The sequence below is a fragment of the Nerophis lumbriciformis genome, linkage group LG32 (genome assembly GCF_033978685.3).
Source record: "Nerophis lumbriciformis linkage group LG32, RoL_Nlum_v2.1, whole genome shotgun sequence".
In the NCBI taxonomy this organism is placed as follows: Eukaryota; Metazoa; Chordata; class Actinopteri; order Syngnathiformes; family Syngnathidae; genus Nerophis; species Nerophis lumbriciformis.
In genome coordinates this window covers 13060533-13076091 of record NC_084579.2, presented here as the reverse complement: position 1 = coordinate 13076091, position 15559 = coordinate 13060533, and the positions used below count along the sequence as shown (strand labels likewise).

General features: G+C 41.4%; 1 protein-coding gene across 4 annotated transcripts in view; it reads left to right on the top strand.

Moving 5' to 3' along the window:
• Positions 1-15559, top strand: part of LOC133574994 (mediator of RNA polymerase II transcription subunit 13-like) — a 288172-nt gene that overhangs the window by 254657 nt on the left and 17956 nt on the right. For all 4 annotated transcript variants that reach the window (XM_061927429.2, XM_061927428.1, XM_061927427.1 and 1 more), the window contains 7 exons: positions 612-1540; positions 1728-1907; positions 5734-5963; positions 7955-8153; positions 8229-8490; positions 9399-9651; positions 12255-12443. In XM_061927429.2, coding sequence (XP_061783413.1) covers positions 612-1540; positions 1728-1907; positions 5734-5963; positions 7955-8153; positions 8229-8490; positions 9399-9651; positions 12255-12443 — 2242 coding nt within the window. The remainder of the gene's footprint in view (positions 1-611; positions 1541-1727; positions 1908-5733; positions 5964-7954; positions 8154-8228; positions 8491-9398; positions 9652-12254; positions 12444-15559) is intronic.

Below are 15559 nucleotides of genomic sequence, written 5' to 3'. Positions count from 1 at the left end.
GAAAGAATTCCACTTTCAAAGCTTCAACAATTAGTTTCCTCAGTTCCCAATCGTTTATTGAGTGTTGTTAAAAGAAAAGGTGATGTAACACAGTGGTGAACATGCCCTTTCCCAACTACTTTGGCACGTGTTGCAGCCATGAAATTCTAAGTTAATTATTATTTCCAAAAAAAATTAAGTTTATGAGTTTGAACATCAAATATGTTGTCTTTGTAGTGCATTCAATTGAATATGGGTTGAAAAGGATTTGCAAATCATTGTATTCCGTTTATATTTACATCTAACACAATTTCCCAACTCATATGGAAACGGAGTTTGTAAATTGTTTATGAAATGTCTCTATAAAGTTACGTGGGAGTTAACGTCAACGGGTGCTTTTGTTGACTTAAATTGATTAAATCTTCTATAGGTCTGTCCTAAAATTACTTTTCTACATTTTTTTTGTTTTATCTTTTAATACAAAAACGTGTCATATAATCAGACGGTGAGAGGATAGATGAAACTATAGATAATAAAATTCCCCCCTAGTCTTTTTTTTTCTCCAAATATTGTAATGTACATGAAATGCAGCGATGCTTTGAGAATTTTAAAAAGTGTACAAACCTTTTCAGAAACATCCCAAGCGTGGGCGCCCTCACCGACCAGGACTACAACCAGATGAGCGGCACCACGGCGTCAGTCAGCACCACCATGGGCATCCTCCCTTCCCCGGCTACCCCTCGTTTCTCCGTGCCCACGCCGCGGACCCCTCGCACGCCGCGGGGCATGAACCCCGCCAGCTCAGGCCAAAGCTCGGTGAAGCAGGACGGCACGGAGCTGAGCTCCCCGGTCTCCACCCCGTCCACCAGCCTGCCCCTGAGCTCGGTGGAGCACCTGGCCCGGCCCGGCGCCTGCCTCCCCGAGACCCACAGCCTGTACGCCATACTCCTCCTCTCCGACTCCGTCCTCAACGTCTTCAAGGACCGCAACTTTGACAGCTGCTGCATCTGCGCGTGCAACATGAACGTGAAGGGGGCGGACGTCGGGGTGTACATCCCCGACTCCACCTGCGAGGATCAGTACCGCTGCATGTGCGGCTTCAGCGCCATCGTGAACAGGCAGCTGGCGCACGGGACGGGCCTCTTCCTGGAAGACGAGCTGGATATTTACGGACGCTCCTCCGAGGTGGGCCGGGCGGCTGAGAGGAGACTTGCGCTTTGTCGCCGGGACCCCACTTTGGGCGACCCCAAAGCGAAGAGAGCGCAGGATGCGGCGCCCGCCTCTTCGTCGGTCATGATCCTCCTCCAGGAGCAGTCCTCGCAGCCTATATCGTCCCTGGCGTCTCTGCACCTCCCTCACGGCTACTCCGGCTATTCCCGTAAAGGGGCGCTGCTCCAGAGCTGGATGTCGGAGAAGCAGTGGGCGGACGGGAGCGACACGTGTGTGGAGTGCTACAATGCCTTGGAACAGGGGCTGCAGTATGTGGACAATCCCACTGGAGGGAAAGTGGATCCCGCTGTAGTCCGGAGTACAGTTCTCCATCCCTGGCCTCACACGAACGGTAAGAAGCCGGACAGAAACCCTTAAATTAACCTCTGGGGTTGATAATTTTTGTGATTTTTTTTTTTTTTTTTGTATGGATGTGTCCCATGTTGTTCATGTTTCCTCGGCGTACCAGCCTCTCGTTAACACGTGTGTATCTGTTCTGTGTGCGCTTGTTTTCCGTGTCGGCTCTCGGCCGCCGACAGTGGTGGACATGAGCATGTTGTCGTCCCAGGACATGGTGCGCATGCTGCTGTCCCTGCAGCCCTTCCTGCAGGACGCCATCCAGAAGAAGAGAACGGGGCGGACTTGGGATAACATCCAGCACGTCCAGGGTCCTCTCACCTGGCAGCAGTTCCATAAGATGGCGGGGAGAGGCTCGTACGGTGAGGAGACACAACCCTCCTCTTAAAGGCCTACTGAAATGACATTTTTTTTATTTAAACGGGGATAGCAGATCCATTCTATGTGTCATACTTGATCATTTCGCAATATTGCCAAATTTTTGCTGAAAGGATTTAGTATAGAACAGGGGTCGGCAACCCGCGGCTCTTTGATCACTCTGATGCGGCTCGGCAGCTTACTTGCCGACCCCCCGATTTTCCCGGGAGACTTCCGGATTTCAATGCCTCTCGCAGAAAACTCCCGGGATTAACATTCTCCGATTTTCACCCTTACAGTTATATTAAGGGCGTGCCATGATGGTACAGCATTTAGCGCCCTCTACAAGCTGCATTAACAGCGTGCCAGCCCAACCCCTTGTTATGCGGTATGCGTCTTCCGCTTGCACAAGTACGTGACAGCAAGGCATACTTGGTCAACAGCCACACAGGTTACACTGACGATGACCATATAAAACAACTTTAACACTCTTACTAATAATGCGCCACACTTTGAACCAAAACCAAACAAGAATGACAAACACATTTCGGGAGAACATCTGCACCTTAACACAACATAAACACAACAGAACAAATACCCAGAATCCCATGCAGCTACATTATACACCCCTGCTACCCCCCCACCCCCCCCCCCACCCCCCCCCCCCCACCCCCACCCCCCCCCCCCCTCTCTGTGCGTCGGTTGAGGTGGGCGGGGTTTGGTAGCGGGGGGTGTATAATGTAGCCCGGAAGAGTTAGGGCTGCATGGGACTCTGGGTATTTGTCCTGTTGTGTTTATGTTGTGTTACGGTGCAGATGTTCTCCCGAAATGTGTTTGTCATTCTTGTTTGGTGTGGGTTCACAGTGTGGCGCATTATTAGTAAGAGTGTTAAAACATTTTTTTTTTTTTATACCGCCACCGTCAGTGTAACCTGTGTGGTTGTTGACCAAGTATGCCTTGCTGTCACCTACGTGAGTAAGCGGAAGCCCGACATAACGAGTGGTTGATCATGCACGCTGGTTGTAGTGGGTGATATATGCTTTACCATCACGGCACGCATGACGCTGACAAGCGCCATTCATATAAAACCCGCATGCAGCACCAGCATTCAAATTTCATAGTAAGGTATGGGCAGCGTGTCTGAGACCCCTGGTTTATACATAGCACAAAGCAAAAAGAATACTTTTTATGCAGTGTTATTTTGTATTAAATTTCAAAAAATGTTTGTGGCTCCCATTGTTATCTTTAATTTGTGAAACTGGTCAAAATGGCTCTTTGACTGGTAAAGGTTGCCGGCCCCTGGTATAGAACAACGACGATAAAGTTCACAACTTTTGGTCGCTGATAAAAAAAAAAGCCTTGCCTTTACCGGAAGTAGCGTGACGTCACAAGTTGAAAGTCTCCTCACATTTCCCCATTGTTTACACCAGCGGCGAGAGCGATTGGGACCGAGAAAGCGACGATTACCTCATTAATTTGAGACAGGATGAAAGATTCGCGGATGAGGAACGTGAGAGTGAAGTATTAGAGTGCAGTGCAGGACGCATCTTTTTTCGCTCTGACCGTAACTTAGGTACAAGGGCTCATTGGATTCCACACTCTCTCCTTTTTCTATTGTGGATCACGGATTTGTATTTTAAACCACCTCGGATACTATATCCTCTTGAAAATGAGAGTCGAGAACGCGAAATGGACATTCACAGTGACTTTTATCTCCACGACAATACATCGGCGGAGCACTTTAGCTACGGAGCTAACGTGATAGCATCGGGCTTAACTGCAGATAGAAACAAAAGAAATAAACCCCTGACTGGAAGGATAGACAGAAAATCAACAATATTATTAAAGGGGAACATTATCACAATTTCAGAAGGGTTAAAACCATTAAAAATCAATTCCCAGTGGCTTATTATATTTTTCGAAGTTTTTTTCAAAATGTTACCCATCACGCAATATCCCTAAAAAAAGCTTCAAAATGCCTGATTTTAACCATCGTTATGTACACCCGTCCATTTTACTGTGACGTCACATAGTGAAGCCAACACAAACAAACATGGCAGATAGAACAGCAAGGGAAAGCGACATTAGCTCGGATTCAGACTCGGATTTCAGCGGCTTAAGCGATTCAACAGATTACGCATGTATTGAAACGGATGGTTGTAGTGTGGAGGCAGGTAGCGAAAACGAAATTGAAGAAGAAACTGAAGCTATTGAGCCATATCGGTTTGAACCGTATGCAAGCGAAACTGATGAAAACGACACGACAGCCAGCGACACGAGAGAAAGCGAGGACGAATTCGGCGATTGCCTTCTAACCAACGATTGGTATGTGTTTGTTTGGCATTAAAGGAAACTAACAACTATGAACTAGGTTTACAGCATATGAAATACATTTGGCAACAACATGCACTTTGAGAGTGCAGACAGCCCAGTTTTCATCAATTAATATATTCTGTAGACATACCCTCATGTCAGCAGGCCAGGGAAGCTAGGGTCGATATTCTTCTCTTGATCATCTTCGGGACGGTGTGAGCCAAGACATCCAGGGGGGTTTAGCTCGCTCGTCTGCGGGAACAAACTGCCGCCATTGCTTGCCGTGCTACCGAGGTCCTTTGTCCCTGAATTGCTCACACACTCCGGCAGATTCAATGGGGGTCTGGCGGCAGATTTCTTTGACTTTATCGTTGGAAATGCATCTGCTTTGAGTGTCGCAGGATATCCACACATTCTTGCCATCTCTGTCGTAGCATAGCTTTCGTCTGTAAAAGTGTGCGGAACAAACGTCCAATTTCTTGCCACTTTCGCATCTTTGGGCCACTGGTGCAACTTGAATCCGTCCCTGTTCGTGTTGTTACACCCTCCGACAACACACCGACGAGGCATAATGTCTCCAAGGTACGGAAAATAGTCAAAAAAATTACAGAGCTGATTTGACTCGGTGTTTGAGAAAATGACGGATTGCTTCCCGATGTGACGTCACGTCCTAGAGCGAATATTAGAAAGGCGTTTAATTCGCCAAAATTCACCCATTTAGAGTTCGGAAATCGATTAAAAAAATATATGGTCTTTTTTCTGCAACATCAAGGTATATATTGACGCTTACATAGGTCTGGTGATAATGTTCCCCTTTAAACCATGGACCTGTAACTACACGGTTAATGCTTTCCAGCCTGGCGAAGCTTAACAATGCTGTTGCAAACGACGCCATTGAATCTAACTTAGCTACGGACCTCGACAGAGCTATGATAAAAAGATTAGCTCTCCACCTACGCCAACCCTCATCTGCTCATCAACACCGAAGCTCACCTGCGTTCCAGCGATCGACGGAGCGACAAAGGACTTCACCCGATCATCGATGCGGTCGGCGGCTAGCGTCGGATAGCGCGTCTGCTATCCAAGTCAAAGTCCTCCTGGTTGTGTTGCTGTAGCCAGGCGCTAATACACCGATCGCATCTACAGCTTTCTTCTTTGCAGTCTCCATTGTTCATTAAACAAATTGCAAAAGATTCACCAACACAGATGTCCAGAATACTGTGGAATTTTGCAATGAAAACTGACCTTTTTGTATTGGATACAATGGCGTCCCAATACTTCCGTTTCAACCATCGACGTCACGCGCATACGTCATCATACCTAGACGTTTTCAACCAGAAGTTTCGCAGGAAATTTAAAATTGCACTTTATAAGTTAACCCGGCACATTGCAACACATTGGCATGTGTTGCAATGTTAAGATTTCATCATTGATATATAAACTATCAGACTGCGTGGTCGGTAGTAGTGGGTTTCAGTAGGCCTTTTGATCCCAGACTCATCTGTTGAATTATTCCAGGTTCGGAGGAGTCTCCAGAGCCTTTGCCCATCCCCACGGTGCTGCTCGGCTATGACCGAGAGCGAGACTTCCTGGCGTTGTCCCCTCTGGCTTTGCCTTTCTGGGAGAAGCTTCTTCTGGAGCCCTATGGAGGACAACGGGATGCGGCGTATGTGGTACTTTGTCCCAACAGCCCCTCGCTGTTGGCTGCAGCCCGAACCTACTTCCAGGAGCTCAGTGCTGTTTATGAGGTAGGAGATCAGCAAGCATTGTATTGCATCTGGAAGTGGAACTTGGATTTACTTTAGAGTAGCAGCCCTCATAACGTTGTTAGCGTCGCACTAGCCTAGCCAGTAGCCACAGCAACACAGCACTTCCAGCCATGCACCAGTGAAGGTTGCATTCAGGAACACCCGGAATTTTGAATATCAAACATTACAACTCAAGTAAGTCGTTTTCTTGCACATTCTCTATGGAATAACAATGGGTTTTTTTTTTATTAATTTTGAATGCATTACGTAGTTATTTAATTTATGTTATTGAAATATTTCAATCGTCACAAATAACATTGTTTGGGGTTTTTTCTCCCAAAAAAATCCTCGTTTTCGATGTTTTAAGTACGGGCTTTGGCACCGTTTAAGTACTGGCACTGTTTTTATGGTACCGATTTGTTACTAATATTGGTTGAAATGTAAACAAAAAAATCATTAAATGTGTGTATATATATATATATATATATATATATATATATATATAAATATATATATATATAAATATGTATATGTATATATACATATATATAATGTGTATATATATACACATTAGGGCTGCAACAACTAATCGATTAAAATCGAAATTATATTATATTATTATATTATCAAATTAGTTGTTAGTTGCAACCCTAATATATATATATATATATATATATATATATATATATATATATATATATATATATATATATATATATATATATATATATATATATATATATATATTAGGGCTGCAACTAACAACTAATTTGATAATCGTAATATATATATATATATATATAATCGTATATATATATATATATATATATATATATATATATATATATATATATATATATATATATATATATATATATATATATATATATATATATTAGGGCTGCAACTAACAACTAATTTGATAATCGAGTCGATTATTACTTCGATTAATAATCGGGTAAAAGAGACAAACTACATTATATGTAGTTTCTTATTAACATGCAAAATACATACAATATGTATATTGTATGTATATATATGTGTATATATATATATATATATATATATATACGTATATATATATATGTATGTATATATATGTATATATATATATATATATGTATGTATATATATGTATACATATATATATGTATATATAAACATATATGTATGTATACATAGCAAATATGTATATATAGCATATATAGCATATTATATTTATATAGTTTACATAGCTGTGTACTGTACTGTACTGCTATAAAAGCTGTACTTGGACTGCTCTAAAGCAAAGTTTTTTAACCTTTCTGACATCGGGCCAATTTTCCCACTACAAATATTAACGCTGAATTAGTCATTTTACTCTTGATTTTAATTGTATTCAATAATTATATAGAACATATTTAGAGTTTAACAGGATAAGCATTGTCAAATGATATGAAAGCATATATTAATCACAAAGATTATTATCAAGGCTTAGGTCAGGCTGATTACAAAAATAAATACTAATCGAATATACTGCAAAAGAAGGGACTCATAAAAACTGATGTAAAATACAACATATACAGTACAACAAATACAACTATGCAGTGCTATAAAAAAACTATTTAAGTTAATAACAAACAATAATAATGTAGGTTTCTTAAATAATGAAAATACTGCTTCACCACTTTTGTAATAAGTTTTGCGCTTAAGAAACTTCTCTCTGACTTTAGTTTCAGACTTGTTCTGTTTGTTTGATATTGTCGTTACTGCCACCAGTGGTGGAAAAGTGCATTACAACTGACTAAGCGGCCCATACGGACCACAGCTGAGAAACAGAGACAGACCGTTTTTGCTTGCGGCCCAACAATGGGCCCTGTGGTTCAGAAACACTGCTCTAAAGTATATCCAAGTTTCCTTTTGTTTGTCCCCTGTCGTAAAAAAATCCTTGGCTGTACTCACTTTTATGAGATACTGTACATTCCCTAATGAGAGAATGACTTCATCCCTAGACGTGTCGTCTCGGGAAGCACCGTCCTTTGGCCAAGGTGTCCCGGGATGGGATAATGCGCGTGGGGGAGGAGGTGGAGTCAGAAAGGCTGGAGGAGCTGGATGTGGGCCAGTGGTTGACGGGTTCCTGGGCAGGGGAGCAGCACACAGACAACCTCAGCAAACTCAAACTGTACGCCTACGCCTGCAAGCAGCAGCTCGGTAAGGACGTTCAGTAATCTCGGTCACTACCAAAGTCCAAATCTGCGCAGCTAACTCACTTTGTCCCTCACTTAGGCCCTCAGCTGTCAGTCCTACCCTTGGACAGCTCGCTTCTAATACCACCGAAAGTTCCACCACCCGCACCGTCGGCCCAGCCGGCCTCCTCCACGTCCGATGCCGAACCTCCTCCAGGGGCTCTGGGGACAGCAAACGCCTCGGTCCCAACCGGCGCACCTTCGGGCCAGACCACAGGGGAGACGATACAAGGAGGGGGCGGTGACTCTAAAGGACCCGCTGGTGGCACAACAGGCAACACCCCGGCAGAGAACCCTGAAATGTAAGACAAGAAGAAAATCACAGCGATGATAAGATGTACCATTTTATATTCTAGGGTGTGGTTCTTTGGTTACAGCATGTAACGGTACAGTGGAGAATGAGACGGCACGGAGGCAGGGACGTAGTTTATTAATATATAAGAATGAAGTGTGTGACTAATCCAAATATATATGGTGTGACTATGTGAAGCGATTATATGTAGAGTGTTACCGGGTGGTGTTGAAGGTGTGTGTTGAGATCGGTGCGGAAGGCCAGAAAGGGCAAGGCAGGCTCGGAGGTCCAGGGGTCAGGGGCTGGAGTGAGGCGTCGTTGTCCGGGTGCAGGCGTGAGGTCGAGATCCAGGAAGGCAGCAGGGAGTCCAGAGGGGATCCGGGGAGACGAGACACACAGCTCGAAACACGGGAATGACGAAGGGCTGCTGGATGACGATACAGGACAAGACACAATGAGCCCGAAGGAGGGTAGACACAAAGAGCGAGTAAGCACATAGGCAAGGAAGCTAGAGACATGTAAGGTTTACTGTACTGGTACAAGTAGCTACGTTCCGGCACTGGAACGCAGGACACGCTGGCTTAAGAAGGCAGGGTTCTCATCAGCGTCAGGTGTGTTGATTGTAGAGTGAGTGCGGCTGCTCCATCCATCCATCCATTTTCTACCGCTTATACCGCTGCAGCCTATCTCAGCTACAATCGGGCGGAAGGCGCGTTACACCTTGGACAAGTCGCCACCTCATCGCAGTGTACTTATTTTGATTTTTATTAATTCTCAATTATTAAAAAAGAAGCTGTTACAGAACCTGGAGGTTCTGCTACGGAGGCTGCGGAACCTCTTTCCAGAGTCCAGCCGTGAAAACAGTCCTTGGTGGTCTGCTGGCACCCTTGAACCAACACATCTCCCTTTATCTTCTAGCACCGCCGAGCAGTCCCGGATCGGCATCCCGACCAGCGCCGACTCGACGGACAGCCGCACCAACCCACCGGCCGTTGTCGTTTACATCGTGGACGCTTTCCTCAGCTCCACCGGAGCCAGGAGCGAAGGAGGGGAGGAAGAGGAAGGCGACGAAGTAGAAGCAGGGAGCGTCTGGCTGCTCGGGCTTCTTCGCTGCTACACGGAGATGCTCAACACCTTACCCGACACCATAAGACCTGCACTGGTTCTACAGGTAACACGATAGCAACAGCCCAACCAGGACTATACAGTTTTTTTTCCCCTATTTGCTTACACACAATATTACTAACTGTGTGTCTTTTTTTCAAAAGGATTTACACACTTTTCTAAACACAACATTCAATTTTCTTAATCCCTATATTATTTGCAAAATGACACTTCGCTCAAAACGTACGCCCATTATTCAAAATAAAGCAAGCATTTGTAAAAATGCAGTTTTATTGTCATTTCACTCACACAGACTTCAAATGATAAGACACTATTGGAGTGAGTTACCCACAACAATTGTAAAAAAAAACATTTTACTATAAGAAATCACATATTTGGGGCATTTTACCTGACATTTTTAGCATATGTGATGAATGATTACTGTAACTTGACAAAATATATTGGCAAATCCACAGCAATCGTCATTGTTTACTTTGAAGTGGGCCAATATGTAAGGACCTAAAGAGAAAGTAAAAATATCCTGTAATCTTTTCAACAACTGCTCAACAATGATGCTGCAAACTGCAAATATGTATTTTTACCACAGTCAGGTAAAGTAACACATCAAAATGCCCCAAATATGGGATTTCTTATCGTAAAATAGGAGTTTTGTTATGTATACAGGGGGAGTAGTGACGGCACAGTTCCACAAAGGGGTGATGTTGCTCTGTTTTATTATATATATGCATAATATATATAATAATACACTATACTAAATATATATATATACTAAACAAGAAAATGGACTGTGACTAATCCAAAAGTGGTGTATGGTGGGAGACTATGTGTATGAAAGCTTAGCTGTTGAGTGTTACCGAATTGTTGGATGAGGAAAGCAGACAAGTCCAAAGGGGCAAGCAGAAGAAGGTCCGGGATTTTGTACATACTAACTGCGTGTCTTTTTTTTCAAAAGGATTTACACTCTTTTCCAAACACAACATTCAATTTTCTGAATTCCTAGATTATTTGCAAAATGACACACTTGGGTCAAAAGCGGGAGGTGCGTGGGGCTGAGGGAGGCGTCAAGGGGTCCGTGTGCAAAGCGGAGGTCGAGGATGAAGGGAGGCAGTCCAGAATCCAGAGGGGAACATTAGGGGATCACAGGAGAACACGGGAAGCAACAGGTAGCTGAAGATTAAGTTCCGGCAAGGATCCTTGGGTCCACTGGTTTTTATACAGCTCGCCCTCATCAGTCCCCAGGTGTGCAGAGGCGTGTGTCAGCACGCTGCCAACGAAGGTGCTGGCAGACCCAGCTGCCGGAAAAAAGCGGGTTAGAGCCTGCGCCGTGACAAATTTTTACAAATGTTTTTCTTATTTATCACTGTTCTGGGTATATTTATTTATTTATATATATTTATATATATTTATTTATTTTATATATATATTTATATATTATTTATATATATTTATTTATTTATACATGCACCTTATTGCTTTTTTATCCTGCACTACCATGAGCTTATGGAACGAAATTTCGTTCTTATCTGTGCTGTAAAGTTCAAATTTGAATGACAATAAAAAGGAAGTCTAAGTCTAAGTCAATAGTGTCTTATCATTTGAATTCTGTGTGAGTGAGATGACAATACAACTGCATTTCTACAAATGCTTGCTTTATTTTGATGAATGGGCATGTGTTTTGACCGAAGTGTGTCATATTGCAAATAATCTAGGAATTCAGAAAATTGAATGTTGTGTTTGGAAAAGTGTGTAAATCCTTTTGTAAAAAAAAGACATGCAGTTAGTATGTACAAAATCACGGACCTTCTTCTGCTTGCCCCTTTGGACTTGTCTGCTTTCCTCATCCAACAATTCGGTAATACTCAACAGCTAATCTTTCATACACAGTCTCCCACTTTACACCCCTTTTGGATTAGTCACACTCCATTCTCTTGTTTAGTATATATATATATATATATATATATATATATATATATATATATATTTAGTATTGTGTATTATTATATATATTTGCATATGTATAATAAAACAGAGCAACATCACCCCCTTGTGGAACTGTGCCGTCACTACTCCCCCTGTATACATAACAAAACTCCTATTTTACTATAAGAAATCACATAGTTGGGGCATATTGCCTCACATTTTTAGCATATGTGATGTATGATTACTGTAACTTGACAAAATATATTGGCAAATCCATAGCAATCGCCATTGTTTACTTTGAAGTGGGCCTATAGGTAAGGACCTAAAGAGAAAGTAAGTTTTCAACAACTGCTTCAACAATGAAGCTGCAAACTGCAAATATTTCACAGTAGTCAACAATGAAATGCAGTACAAACTAAAATCTGTATTGAACAAAAATCTGGAGCTAAATATGTGTGTATCACAATCCTAGTGTGTGTGTAATGTGTGAAAATGTGTGTATCACCATCGTTATCTGTGTGCAAGATGGGAAGGTGTGTGTAAAGCATTGTGTGTAAAATTTTGCAAAAACTGTGAAGCAGAGTCTATGCCTAATATTAGGCAAATCTGCACAGTGGTTTTGTTTATTATGTGTAGACTGTGTTAACTGTGTGAACATTTAAAATTGAGTGTGTAAGCAATTGGAAAAAAAACTGTATTATACTTGACGGCTTCTTCGGCATCCTACAGGTGGTGCCATGTCAGTACCTCCTCCAGCCTGCCAGCGGGGAAAGCCGTTTGTACCTTCAGCAGCTGCGCTCCTTGGCCTTCTCCTGCTACTCCCAATGCAGACGCCTGCTGCCCCAGCACACACACATCAAGTCCCTGACAGGCTTTGGACCCGTGTCCACTGTCACGTCTGTCCTTAAGAGTCCTGATGTAAGTGGAACGTCTCCTACACTGCATGCCATTTTACAGTATCAAGTACCATACCAACAATGAAATCATAACATGAGGAAAAGTGTTATACTATGACAATAAAGTAAAGTCGTATTGTGAGAATAACTTTTATAATAGTACACATTTTAAAGCAGGCAGCAAACTACTCGGTCTTCTTGTTTGATGTTATTTTACACTACCATAATTAATCAATCAATCAAAGTGTATTTATACAGCCCTAAATCACGAGTGTCTCAAACGCCTTCAGAGGAGCAGATTTCGAATGTTTTATAGAAGTTTAAGTATTTTTTTCCAGATGTGCAAAACGTCTGAAAAGATTCAGGTCTAGATGAAAAAAAAGCTTTTCTTCTTGTGACTCGTACAACACTTAGGACCTACTGATACACATGCAAGTCAAATATATTGGTAACACTTTAGTATTGGGAACATTGTCAGGTTCAAACACTGATGACATCTATTAAACAGACAAAGAAGCGAGGAATTAAACAGAGACATAATTAAATTTTGCTCAATGAGGATTAACGCGTTGACCTGTACCCTTGTACAGTGTCCCACCACGCTCTGACGAAAGATTGTACGCCTCTGCTTTTATTTGGACTTTTCCCTGATTACATGGCAACAGCTGTTTCTAAAGGGAAGGGGGGTCGTAAACAGCCGCTGCCTTTGGTAACAAAACAGTTCAAAGAAAAGGTGCCTGGAAGGGGGAGTCAGGTCATGCTTCCTCTCCGCTTTGTAGATCTCGGGTCAAGACAAAATCTTCCTGTGGATTACAATACATCAAAGAAACCGGCACCTTCATCGTGCTTCCCATCCCACACAGTGGAGTTTTACATGCCTTTTGCTTGGTAAGATCAAAGACAGCTTTTGGGAACTCATTGAAACACAAATATTTTGTGATAACTTAGATACAATTATTCTGACAAACATATTCACCATTAATTAGTTGCTTATTAAAGTAACAAAGACTTAATTTACAGTTATTTGGACACTAGAGGAACATATAAGGGTTAGGGTTAGGGTTACTAATAAGCAATGATTCATAGGTTATTGAGGGAAGACTCTTAGTTAATGGCTTACTGGTTGTATAATAAGGCCATGCAGAATAAGGCATTGATAAGTACTTAATAATGACTAATTAGGAGCCCATATGTTACTAATTTGCATGTTAATAAGCAACTAATTGACTCTTAGTTAATGGCTTACTGGTTGTATAATAAGGCCATGCAGAATAAGGCATTAATAAGTACTTAATAATGACTAATTAAGAGCCAATATGTTCCTAATTTGCATGTTAATAAGAAATTAATTAATGGTGAATATGTTCCCCATACTAAAGTGTAACCAAGATATTCTATATGACATGAGTATTCTGACATGGAGCGGTGTGGCTCAGATGATAGAGCGGCCGTCCAGAAACTTGAGTGTTCCTAGTTGGAATTCAGCTTCAGCAATCAATCAAACGTTTATTTATACAGCCCTTAATCACGAGTGCCCCCCAATGTGCCACTGTATTCTAGTAAAATTACTTATTTAATATCTTCTAGAGCAGGGGTGTCAAACTCATTTTAGATCAGGGGCCACATGGAGAAAAATCTACTCCCAAGTGGGCCGGACTGGTAAAATCACGGCACGATAACTTAAAAATAAAGACAAGTTCAGATTGTTTTTTTTTTGTTTAAAAATAGAACAAGCACATTCTGAAATTGTACAAATCATAATGTTGTTTTTTGTTTTTTTAACAATAACCTGTTGCAGGTAATAGTATATATACTTTATTCGTTGTTATTTATATTTTCTGAATAAATTATGTGATAATGTTCATTAGTCAACTAATTGGTGGTAATTTTCAATCTATCAAGATAAAACAAATATATCAAAATCAAATTACAGTCTGTTATTTATATAGTTTGATAATTTTCCTTGACTGATGCACTAACATCATGTGGTTTATTTTGTACATATGTAGCTTCAACTACAAAGATACAAATAATTGCTATTGTGACATCTAGTGGACACATTTAGAACAGCAGTTTGTTTCTTTTAAAAATTTCAGGTTCATTTTTATACTTAGCAAACTCAACCCGCTGGCCGTATAAAACCTGTTCGCGGGCCTGATCCGGCCCTCGGGCCATACGTTTGACACCCCTGTTCTAGAGCTTGATCTCATTTAACATAAAAGTATGACTGTAGTAAAAAAAAAAAGTGGTAATTCTAAATTTCTGTACTATGCTCTTTCGCCAAAAAAAACGTCTTTAATCTTGTAAAACTGCAATTTTATCTTGTAAACACATTTTATGAGAACGTGTATCACAGTAAAGTAAACAAATACAAATATGACTATATTTTATATTCTATATTCCCAAGTTTTCATTCAAAATTTGAAATTATCATTTGAATGTCGTTGTGGCTTGTGCAGCCCTTTGAGACATTCGGGATTAAGGGCTATATAAGTAAACTTTGATTGATTGAACGTTTTGGAAATTGCAAAAATATTTTTAGGAAAAAACACATCAGGACTGGTAAATATTGCGATCTAATCAAAAAACCAAACCCCAAAACTCAAAATTGCGCTCTAGCGCCCCCTAGGAAGAAAACACAGACAAAACTGCCTGTAACTCCCAGTAGGAATGTCGTAGAGACATGAAACAAAAACCTCTATGTAGGTCTCACTTAGACCTATATTTCATACACTGACAACCCCCAGCAAAAATCAACAGGAAGTTTGCAATTCCCCCTTCAAAACAAAAGTTGTGTAAAAACAGTCACCTTTTTTCAAACATAATCTCCTCTGAGCGCGTTTGTTGTGTCGGCTTCAAATTAGCACAGGAGAGAGATTGAACCCTTCTGATTAAAAGTTGATGAAAGAGTTTTAATTACTGCTCCGGTTTGGATTTTATGAGCCCTCAAAGTCGGTTCCGTCCATCGCTGCTTGCTGCTTTAATTATTATTATTCTTTTAAAATGACATCTTTATACCTCAAAAATACTTTTGTTATACTTAAATGTCTCTCCTCATAACATGTGCTTTTTAGAAGTAAAAGTCAACCTTTTCCTCATATTTCTATGACATGATTGTTGTTTACATGGTCCTAATAT